Genomic DNA, 12,098 nt, shown 5'->3' on the forward strand with positions numbered 1-12,098 from the left:
ACAGGAAATTGTCAAGTCACTCACTGTTTGTTAGTGTCTGTTTCCTTAGCAGTAAACAGGAATAATGACACCTGCCCTGCCTCAAAGGGACTCTCCTAGGGATCACTGCATGGAACTCTGAAGGCTCACGGAGAAGCAACATATTGCTGTTGTCATGGATCCCCATTTATAGAGTCCTTGAAGTGAATTCCTTCTACGTCTTAACTGTCCTTTCTTGTGACTATTCTATTGAGTGTTTACGAAGTGTGGGACACTATTCTATTCCCCTTACATACTTGCATATTATTTAATTGATGATTCAGCACAATCATCATGGGTATCTGAATTCTAGATGGCAGAAATTATCTTCATAATTCTTCCTGGGTAGGTCCCAGCTTTCTCCTCTGACTCAATGAGCGCTTTATAAAGCTTCTTCTATGAAATAAAAATATGTCCCTACTATTTAGAAGTCACCTCTGTGGGAGTAATACTTTTTATTCACATAATCAGCACCTGGCCCTGTGCCTTATAAGTAGAAGTTGCTTGGTGAAAACCTTGTGAAATGACCATGAGAGGAAGCATCAAATGAGATAAAATACACAAAACATTTTAAAGCACTGTATGTGTTCACACTCCGAATTTGCTGTAACAGTGGTGATTCACTTCAGCACTGCAAGTTCTACACACTATTCTGCAGGGAGGATGAAGATTAGAACAGGAATAAAGACAGAATTTGAGCCATTATTGCAAAACCTGTGTACACCAGTCAGGACCCAGTAAGGAAAACAGCACATCAAATATTCTAACAGAGAAAATATGATGTGCAGGGTTGGTAACCATATGTCTGAGAACTGAAGTAGCACGAGAACACTAAGGATGGTAAAGGCCTGCAGAAAGAAGCTACTCTTTGCAGGCCTGGGAATCTGAGGGAGGAGTTCAAATCCGTGAAACCTGGAGTCTTGGCACCCAAGCATTGGAGGAGGACACACGGACCAGCTGGTCCCTCAGAGGGGGCTCTGTGAGGGTTGCCCAGGCCTCTGAGAAGGTTTCCCAGCGTTGACTCATGGTGGGTCCTCCAGAGCCCAGAGGAAGAAGAGGGGCCTGCAGAGCTGGGTGTCAGGCTTGTGACAAGTGGGTGCTGTGTGGCTGGTTCTGTAATCCAGGAGTTCAGAGGTCACTGTCTGTCTCCAGATGGTGAGGAACAGGTGCAGGTCAGTCAGGGCTTGTTCCTCTGAAGGACAGGAGGAGATTTGCGATGGGAGAGTGAAGACAAAACCTGCAAAGTGGAACCAACATCCAGAGTGAGGAACCTTTCTGAGATGACTTTGATGGAGAAACGGGAAATGAAGGAGGAGTTTGTTTTCTCTCCCTTCTTCTCTGTTGACTGTCCACTTCTGTGCCTTGTGGCAGATGCTCCTATTAACCTTGGTGGCAAAGCAGCCCTTATATCTCAACTGAAGTGAAGACATGTGGGCCTGGAGCTGAGAAAACAGCCTAGAAACTGCACCGTCCACTCCTTTGGCTGCTCAGCTGCCACATCATTAGATCTGTATTTGAACTCCGTACAGGGCAGCAGCAGCAGAACCATGTGTGACCATTCTTCCTACTCATGGTACCTTATTGGTCACAGTAGCCGTGTGTGGGCAATGATGTCATTTATACCTCATCTCTGAGTATGAGCCCCACCCACACTCAGGGTGTAAGGGAGAAAAGGAAGGATGACAGAGAAGAACAAGTTAGCTTACGTACATGGACACTCACATGCACACACTCATACCAACTGGTCATGATGCCATACTTATGTTTATAACTTTCTTCTTTTACTTCCCATTCCCTGTTTCCTTTGCCCTCTGCTAAAACCTCATTTGTCTGGGATAATTTAGCTGTCGGTGTAGTCTAAATCTTTATTCCAAAAAGGTCTGAATACTCCATGGAATTGCCTTTGGTCGTTGCCGCACATTTCCGTTATCTTTTACTCTTGGACATGGAAGCACTTGGAGAACCGCTTGTCTCAGGAAATAGCCCTTCTGCTCACAGGAGCCCAGTTTCCCCTTGGTCCTCATATCCATCACCTCACCCAACTCCCAGAGAGCTGCTGTCTTATCTGCCTGTTGGTTCCCTGGCACAAGAGTCCAAAAGGACCAGGTGTGGTTTCAATGTCTTATTGGATGGAACATTGTGATATGGTTATGGAAGAAATAGCAACACATACTGATCACTGAATCAAAGTACATGTTACATTCTGTGAGCCAGAGCCCCACATTTTCGGGAGTCTGTTCCCGAACTAAGACCATAAGTGAGTTAGCATTATAGCCAAGGCCAGCTGCATGTGGGTGATGAAATCTGTTTAAGACCAGTCAGTTCTGTGGACACACACCCATCATTGCCCTTCTTTAGCTTCAGAACAAGTTCCTGGCTCCAAAGCCATGCTGTACAGAAAACTGAGGCTGTCCCAGGCATTCTGCCAGTGCACAGGTGGGGGCGCTGCAGAACCACGACAGGCAGTTTGAGGACATTCATGTGCAGAATAGATGCCTGTCTGTTCCAGTGAAATCAAATTGCCACCTGGCCNCTGGGCCAGTCACAGGTGGAGACCCCATGAGGACCCTGGGGGTGACTGGGGAAGCGTGGAATGTGTCTGTGTAGAGGTAGAGCCCCCAGAGACTTGTCCCCCTTCCTGTGCCCTGGCTGCCCTGTGGCCCTCCCCTGACCAGGTTTCCTCACATGGTCTCCACAGGGCCTGCTGGTTCTGTCCCCAAGGTCCCTTTTGGAGTCTCTTTAATTGTGATCTTGGGAGCTCCTGCTTCAGGGCTGAAGTCTGAGGGGTCTCCAGGGAGGGGACAGCTTTCCCTTCCTCACTGCAGATCTGTGTTAAGTACCTTAATGGGCAGTGGGAGACAGGTCTGCAAGCCAAGGTGAGAGGCAGCCCTTAGCAGGTGGACAGGCACTGGTGGGTGTAAGGGATACATGTTTGCTGGCTCTGAGCCCATCTGCCCACCACCACCCTCTTGACTAAGTTCTCGTTCTCTCTGTCCCCCTTTTTCTGAGAGGAGGCTATTGTCTGTTGGAGCCCCACTGAGTGAGAAAGTCACTGGGAGGTTAGGAAGTGGGGGGCTGAGGAGGGAGGTCAGAGCTGGAGAGGCATCTCCCTGCCCCCTCTGTCCCCTCTGACCCACTGAGTGAGGGATGATGGAGTGAAGTTCATCCCAGAAACTCCTCCACAAGGTAGCTGCGGAGTCTCCTTTCCTGCAGACAACCTGTCCTGAGGTGAGTGTGTGTCATTTTCCCGTCACCCCTCTTGTCCCTTCCTTACAGTTCCTGTTACTGATTTCTGGTTTGTGTCTTCATTGCTGATTTTTTGGTCAGCATTTCTTCTTCCTCCTAATGTCTGCCTCCTTCTGCGTTTCTTTGCTGGGCTTGTGCATATGCTTTCTAGTGTTATGTCTCTTCTCACTCTTTTTCTGGTCCTCTTCCTCTGATCTACTCCTGTCTCTTTCTTTCCTGAATTTCTCACTGACCTTTGCCCTTCCTCCTTCCTTTTGTCTGAACTGAGGGCTCCATGGTGGGGTTCCGGGTGGAGGGTGGTTGAAAAGAGGAAGACTGAGGATGCATGTGGAGAGGTGAAGAGGAGGAAAGAGACCACTGATATGGGACATGGAGTCACCTCATCCCTGAAAGTACATTGTAGAGACAATGACATCATAAAAGAATGTGGTGTCACTTTCAGGAAGAAAAGTAAAGCCATTAATTAAACTTTCAGCATACAGGAATGAAGTCAGAGAGGAGAAAATATGAGGATGTGAGACACTAGAATAGTTTCTTGAGTCGTTTGTGTGCACAATGAAGTATTCTGCAATACCTACTGAGAGCACCATAGACACTGGCACGGTTCTGTGAGCAAGGGATCTGCCCTGTTGCAAAAGTGACATCAGGCACCATGGGTTCCAGTTGGGACAGGAGAGACAAATCCATGCACATTAAGTGTAGCAGGGCGGATTCTCTGTGAGAAATGCAAGGCAGGGGAGGAGTGGGGAGAGCAGAGGGATTTCAAGGCTAAACAGGTGTTGAGAAGGGGCCATGCTGAGAAGGTGAGGAGCAGGCGAGGCCACAGGGTAGACCAGTCAGGGGAGGGCCTTCCATGGAGAGGTGGAGTGAACTGGAGTCCCTGAGGCTGGTGTCTGCCTGCTGAGTGGGAGGAAAGGCAGGAGGCAGGTGAGGCCAGCAGGAAATGAACTCCAGAGAGAGCAGAGTAAACATGGGTGCAGGTGATGGAGAGCCAGCCAGAGGAAAGCCTTGCCTCATTGTGAAGTATGTTGTCTTTTATTCTCATGATATTGCTTCACTCCAGCGCTATGCACAAGTAGACTGGGGTGGAGGCAAGGGGGCAATGGGGAGGCAAGTCTAGTTAGGGAGCACTTTCATCACCCAGGGGACAGGTGTAGCCAGATGGGGTAAGCAGGAGTGTAAGGGGCCACAGTGGAATACGTTTTGGAGGAAGAGACAGCTAGGGATTCTAACATTGGGATGAGTGTGTGAGAGGAGAGATGCCAAAGATACACCCTGTGGTGTGTCCTAGGCGACTGCATAGACCTGCCATTAGAGCCCCCTGATGCTGTTGTCATTCATTTATAGAGGAGTGCTTATTTTTAGTAAATATGTAAAAATAGTTCATACTGTATGAGTTACTGTCCCCCAGAGGAAGGAAGCCAGCAGCAAACTAGCACATTTGAGTGGAGAACAAAGGCTCCTGCGAGGAAGGGGAGTCCTCTGCTCTCAGCAAATGGAAGCAGAGACTGTGCATTTCTGCATGGTGCATGGTCCCCTGCAGTCAGCCCGTCTGTACTGAGGGTGCCCCATGAGCCAGGCCACACTCCAGGGGCTGCCAGTGTTGCAGTGAAAGCAAATGGTGCTTCTCTGTCTCCGTGGGATGACACAGACAATAAACATTAAAAATGTTAGCATATGTGTGTTAGATGGTGTAAGTGCTTAGGAAAAAAAGGAGGAAAGGGCTTGGGCTTGAGAGTGCAAAGACATTTGTACATATGTTTCATGTGTCTTTCACAGAAGACATCTCTAAAGAGATTGGCATTTAAGTGAAGTTCTAAAGCAGGTTAGAAGGGTGGGCTGGGATGTGGGTAAAGGGCAGAAAACTATACGTGAACAGCAATTAAAATAAAAAATAATTGAAGAAAGGGAGAAAATAGCCCTGGCTGGTGTAGCTCAGTTGATTCAGCTTGGACTGTGAACCAAAGGGTCACGGTTCAATTCCCAGTCAGGGCACATGTCTGCGTTGTGGGCCACGTCCCCAGTGGGGGCCATGTGAGAGGCAACCACACATTGATGTGTTTCTCCCTCTGTTTCTCCTTCCCTTCTCCTCTCCCTAAAAATAAAAAAAGAACCCTTAAAAAAGGGGGGGGATAAAGCAGGTGAGAGATAAAATTGTAGGAAGGACAAAGAAAAGGCAACACCCAAAGGTGAGAGTGAGTCCAGGTTGTATGAGGAAATTAATGGAAGCACAGTGAGTGAAGGGGGCACGATAGGTACCGGCACCAGTGTGCACATCAGTGGTGGGGGATGGAGAGACACACAGAGAGAGGAAGAGGGAGAGAGATTTAAGGTCTTATAGGATTTGGGCTTTATTGGGAAGATTTGGGGTAGTCACTGGTGTGCCCTTCAGTAAGAGAGTTATATCATTTGAGTGATATTTGAACTGCTGGGAGAATAGACTCAAGAGATTCAACCACTGGAAGCCAGGAGACTGAGTAGAAGCCTCAAACAACCCATCAGAGGAAGGACTGTAGCTGTAGTAGGGAGTTGCACCAGGATTAGAAAGGTTAGAGGTATTCTGAGTTGCTCTGAATGTCAAGTTAAGAGGCTCTGCTCGTGGTTTGGATGTCGGGAATAAATGACATAGAGGAATGAAATGATTTTTATTTATTTGGCCTGAGCAGAATAAAGAATGTCTCCTGTCTCTATTACCTACCCATATAAACCCATTTTCTTAACCCATATAACAATACATTATATGGAACTTTAACCCATATACATTATCTGTTGGGCATGAAATGGTTCTAGTCTTGATAGAGACAGCTGACTGCATCTGCAGAATCCCTGCCTAAAAAAGTCGGTGTCATGTGGGAAAGACAATATTCGGCTTGCTGAAAGAGGATTGTTCAGTAGTCCTGTGATACACAAATATTTCAGTCTCTGTTTTTGTTATAGAAACACATGAGCATAGCTATGTGGTCCAAGTCTATGAGCTAACCAAGTCCTACCATCTGTACCATGGGAATACGAAGGAACATGAACTTGTATGTTCCAAAGCATATGTTGTTGAGCTCTGGTAGAGTACAAAATATACAGCTGAAAGAAGAAGAATTTAGAGGCAAATAAATATATCACTTAATTCATAATTTCTTTGTCCAAATTCTCAGGATGATTGTGAACAACACAGCCATGGGGACGTGGTTAAATGAGTCATCCACAAATGAATTCATCCTCTTGGGCATCTTTTCCCACAGCCCAGCTGACCTTGCTCTCTTCTCTGTGGTCATGGTAGCATTCTCAGTGGCCCTCTGTGGAAACGTCCTCCTCCTGGTCCTCATCAGCATAGATCCTCGACTTCACACACCCATGTACTTCTTCCTCAGTCAGCTCTCCCTCATGGATCTCATGTTGGTCTGTACCATTGTGCCAAGGATGGCGGCCAGCTTCCTGTCTGGCAGGAATACCATCTCCTTTGTGGGCTGTGGCATACAAGTCGGCCTTTTTGTCTCTCTCGTTGGATCAGAGGGGCTTTTGCTGGGGCTCATGGCTTATGACCGCTATGTGGCCATTAGCCACCCACTGCACTATTCCACCCGCATGAGTCAGAGGGTCTGTCTCCAGATCGCTGGGAGTTCCTGGGCCTTTGGGCTACTAGATGGTTTGACACAGATGGTGGTAGTGATGACCTTCCCCTACTGTGGCTCCAGGGTTGTGGACCACTTCTTCTGTGAGGTGCCAGCTTTATTGAAACTGACCTGTGTTGACACCTCACTTTTTGAAACCCTGCTGTTTGCTTGCTGTGTGTTCATGCTGCTCCTTCCCTTCTCCATCATCGTGGCCTCCTATGTTCGCATCCTGGGAGCTGTGCTCCATATGCACTCTGCTCAGGCTGGCAAAAGGGCTCTGGCCACCTGTTCCTCCCACATGACAGCTGTCTCCCTCTTCTATGGGGCAGCCATGTTCATCAACCTGAGGCCTAGGCGCTACCGGACCCCCAGCCATGACAAGGTGGTCTCTATCTTCTACACAGTCCTTACCCCTATGCTCAACCCCCTCATTTACAGCTTAAGGAACCGGGACGTGATGGGGGCCCTGAGGAAGGGGCTAGACTGTTGCAGGAGGGGCAGCCAACACTGAACGGCCAGGGCATCCTGCGCCTGGTGCCACCACATGTTGGTTACAGGAAATTGGCAAGTCACTCACCATTTGTTAGTGTCTGTTTCCTTATCAGTAAACAGGAATAATGACACCTGCCCTGCCTCACAGGGACTCTCCTAGGGATGACTACATGGAACTCTGAAGACTCAAGGAGAAGCAACACATTGCTGTTGTCATGGATCCCCATTTATAGAGTCCTTGAAGTGAATTCCCTCTATGTCTTAACTGTTGTTTTTTGTGACTATTCTATTGAGTGTTTACCAAGTGTGGGGCACTATTCTATTCCCCTTACATACTTGCATATTATTTAATTGATGATTCAGCACAATCATCATGGGTATCTGAATTCTAGATGGCAGAAATTATCTTCATAATTCTTCCTGGGTAGGTCCCAGCTTTCTCCTCTGACTCAATGAACGCTTTATAAAGCTTCTTCTATGAAATAAAAATATGTCCCTACTATTTAGAAGTCACCTCTGCAGGGATAATGCCTTTGTATCTCATAATCAGCACCTGGCCCTGTGCCTTATAAGTAGAAGTTGCTTGGTGAAAACCTTCTGAAATGAATTCGAGAGGAAGCATCAAATGAGATAAAATACACAAAACATTTTAAAGCATTGTATGTGTTCACATGCTGAATATGCTGTAACAGCGGTGATTCACTTCAGCACTGCAAGTTCTACACACTATTCTGCAGTGTGGATGAAGATTAGAACAGGAATAAAGACAGAATTTGAGCCATTGTTGTAAAACCTATGTACACCAGTCAGGACCCAGTAAGGAAAACAGCACATCAAATATTCTAACAGAGAAAATATGATGTGCAGGGTTGGTAACCATATGTCTGAGAACTGAAGTAGCACGAGAACACTAAGGATGGTAAAGGCCTGCAGAAAGAAGCTACTCTTTGTAGGTCTAAGAATTTGAAGGAGGGGTTCAAATCAGTGAACCCTGGAGTCTTGGCACCCAAGCATTGGAGGAGGACACACGGACCAGCTGGTCCCTCAGAGGGGGCTCTGTGAGGGTTGCCCAGGCCTCTGAGAAGGTCTCCCAGCCTTGACTCATGGTGGGTCCTCCAGAGCCCAGAGGGAGAAGAGGGGCCTGCAGAGCTGGGTGTAGGCTTGTGACAAGTGGGTGCTGTGTGGCTGGTTCTGTAATCCAGGAGTTCAGAGGTCACTGTCTGTCTCCAGATGGTGAGGAACAGGTGCAGGTCAGTCAGGGCTTGTTCCTCTGAAGGACAGGAGGAGATTTGCGATGGGAGAGTGAAGACAAAACCTGCAAAGTGGAACCAACATCCAGAGTGAGGAACGTTTCTGAGATGACTTTGATGGAGAAACGGGAAATGAAGGAGGAGTTTGTTTCCTCTCCCTTCTCTGCTGACTGTCCACTTCTGTGCCTTGTGGCAGATGCTCCTATTAACCTTGGTGGCAAAGCAGCCCTTATATCTCACCTGGAGTGAAGACATGTGGGCCTGGAGCTGAGAAAACAGCCTAGAAACTGCACCGTCCACCCCTTTGGCTGCTCAGCTGCCACATCATTAGATCTGTATTTGATCTCCGTACAGGGCAGCAGCAGCAGAACTACGTTTGACCATTCTTCGTGCTCATGGTACCTTATTGGTCACAGTAGCCGTGTGTGGGCAATGATGTCATTTATACCTCATCTCTGAGTATGAGCCCCACCCACACTCAGGGTGTAAGGGAGAAAAGGAAGGATGACAGAGAAGAATAATTGAGCTTACGTACATGGACACTCACACGTACACACTCACATCAACTGGTCATGGTGCCATACTTGATGTTTATAACTTTCTTCTTCTACTTCCCATTCCCTGTTTTCTTTGCCCTTTGCTAAAACCTCATTTGTCTGGGATCATTTAGCTTTTGGCGTAGTCTAAATCTTTATTCCCAAAAGGTCTGATTTGTCTTTGGTTGGTTGCCGTACATTTCCCTTTTCTTTTTCTCTTAGGCATGAAACCACTTGGAGATCCCTCATTCCAGGAACAATTTCTCCTTGGACATCACACCTATCTTCCCACCTCACTCCAGAAGAGCTGCTTTCTTATTTTCCTTTTGGTTCCCTTACATGATGAGTCCAAAGTGACCTTGTGAAATTTCAAAGTCTTTTTTGTTGCTTACTTGCTTATTTGTTTTAGAGAGAAAGTGAGCAAGAAAAAGAGGGAGAAAAACATGGATGTGAGAGAGAAACAGTGATTTTTCGCCTGCTGTGCATGTCAATAGGGGACCAAACTCCTAACCCAGGCTTATGCCTAGAGCAGGAATTGAATCAGCAATCTTTTGCTTTGCAGGGTGATACCCAACCTACCAAGCAACACCAGTCAGGACTCATTGGTTGCTTTTTTATGTGCTTTGATGGGGGTTGAACCTGCAACCCTGGCATATAGGGACGTCACTGTAACCACAGATGTACCCAGCCAGGGCCTCCTACCTCTCAATTACTGGCTTCCCAGTGGCAGACATCTGAACTGGGGCTCAGCATCACCTGGAAAAGCTGAAGAACCAGAGTGGAAAATGACAGCAGTTCTGGTTTTTGCCTCCAAAGCCTTGCCCGGTGTTTTTCTGAGCATGGCATTGAGCTCTAGTTTTCAGTCCCTTCTGCCATGAAACCTACTAATCTCAGCATTTGATTTAAATTGAGACCATTTTTGAAGGGATTAAAAAGTATAGATTGGTAGTTACACAATTGTCACAGGGATATAAAGTACAGCTAGTAATAGTGAAAACCAGATCAACAACAGGCTTATTAGAAGGATGAACTAAGGCATCTACCATCGTCATTTTTGTAATGCCGTCAGTTAATAACAGTAACTGCTTTAAAATTGAAAAAAGAAAGAAAGAAAATTGTAGGCTGATATCCCTGATAAACATAGATGGAAAAACCTCAAGAAAATATTAGCAAAACAAATCCAGCAATGCATTCAAAAGATCATACTTCATGATTTTTAAAATATATTTTATTGATTATGTTATTACAGTTGTCACATTTTTTTCTCTCCTTTATTCCTCTCTGCCCTATATTCCCCCTCCCACCATCATTCCCCCACATTAGTTCATGTCCATGGGTCGTATATATAAGTTCTTTGGCTTCTCCATTTTCTGTACAATTCTTAACCTCCCCCTGTCTATTTTGTACCTACCATTTATACTTCTTATTCCCTTCACCTTTTCCTCCATTCTGCCCCCTCCCCATTGATAACCCTCTATGTGATCTTCATTTATGTGATTCTGTTCCTGTTCTACTTGTTTGCTTTGTTTTTGTTTTTTAAATTCAGTTGTTGATAGTTGTGAGTTTGTTGTCATTTCAATATTCACAGTTTTGATCTTCTTTTTCCCAAATAAGTCCCTTTAACATTTTATATAATAAGGGCTTGGTGATGATGAACTTCTTTAGCTTTACTTTGGGAAACATTTTATCTGTCCTTCAGTTCTAAATGATAGCTTTGCTAAATAGAGTAATCTAAGTTGCAGGTCGTTGCTTTTCATCACTTTGAATACTTCTTGCCGCTCCCTTCTAGCCTACAAAGTTTCTTTTGAGAAATCAGCTGACAGTCTTATGGGAACTCCTTTGTAGGTAACCCTCAGTATTTCTCTTGCTGCTTTTAAGATTCTCTTTTTATGTTTAACTATTGGCATTTTAATTATGATGTGTTTTGGTGTGGTCCTCTTTGGGTCCAACTTGGTCCAACTTGTGCTTCCTGGACTTGTATGTCTATTTCTGTCATCAAATTAAGGAAGTTTTCTCTCATTATTTTTTCAAAAAAGTTTTCAATTTCTTGTTCTTCCTCTTCTTCTGGCATCCCTCTGATTCGGATGTTCACCCTTTTGGAGATGTCTGAGGGTCTTCTTAAACTCTCCTCATTTTTTTTGAATTATTGTTTCTTCATTTTGTCCTGGTTGACTGTTTATTACTTCCTTCTTTTCCAAATCATTGATTTGAATCCAAGCTTTCTTCCCTTCCCTGTTGGTTTACTGTGGATTTTCCTTTATTTCCATTAGTAGAGCCTTCATTTCTTCCCTTATGCTTTTGCTGTATCCAATGAGGTCTTTGAGCATCCTGATTACCAGTGTTTTGAACTCCGTGTCTGATAGTTTGGCTATCTCCACTTTGTTTAGTTCTATCTCTGGGGTTCTTTTCTGTTCCTTCATTTGGGCCATTTTTCTTTGTCTTTTCATTTTGGCAGCCTCCCTTGTCTGTGTACTAGGTAGAGCTGCTTTGATTTCATTTGAGTGCCCCTGTCAGGTCTTGTGCGGTAGAGCCTTGGGTATTTGCCCACTGTGGCAACTGGTGTCCCCTGGTGTGAGGGAGTGATAAAAAAGGGGACAATGCTGTTGCTGGTTGACTTCCAGGTGCTTGTGTGGTCCTTGCCTATTTTGAGTCACTTCCTCCACTTCCTGAGTATAACTAGCACCCCTCTAGCTACTGTCCTTGTGGTCCCCAGGGTGGGTGGGTTTGGGTGCATCCCAGGCTCCCTTGAGGAAGTGGTAGCTTTTTCCACTGCCCCAGCTCCCACTGGGTTGACAGCCAGAAGTTATGAGGCTTTTTCCCAGTGCTGCAAGGTCTGGCTTGGGACTTGGCTCGCTTGCTCACAAGGTGCCTTCCTGATTTTTAGCCACTGCGGGTGAAAGTGGAGCTGCCTATTCTGATAGCTGCCGCCCACTTGCCACCTCTTTGCC

The 12,098-nt window shown here is 46.0% G+C and overlaps 1 protein-coding gene across 1 annotated transcript; it reads left to right on the forward strand.

Annotated features, from left to right (window-relative positions):
• Nucleotides 1-6,435: 6,435 nt before the first annotated feature.
• On the forward strand, nt 6,436-7,746 carry LOC118991579 (olfactory receptor 56-like). Its single transcript, XM_037052882.1, has one exon. The coding sequence runs from the start codon at nt 6,436-6,438 to the stop codon at nt 7,381-7,383; it is 948 nt and encodes a 315-aa protein (XP_036908777.1). The 3' UTR covers nt 7,384-7,746.
• The last annotated feature ends 4,352 nt before the right edge of the window (nt 7,747-12,098 follow it).

This window comes from Sturnira hondurensis, unplaced genomic scaffold, assembly GCF_014824575.4.
Source record: "Sturnira hondurensis isolate 20B ecotype Veracruz unplaced genomic scaffold, ASM1482457v3 Scaffold0007703, whole genome shotgun sequence".
Classification (NCBI taxonomy): Eukaryota; Metazoa; Chordata; class Mammalia; order Chiroptera; family Phyllostomidae; genus Sturnira; species Sturnira hondurensis.

Excerpts from the sequence above, each read along its gene's own strand:
- LOC118991579 (XM_037052882.1), top strand. The coding sequence starts at position 6,436 with ATGGGGACGTGGTTAAATGAGTCATCCACAAATGAATTCATCCTCTTG.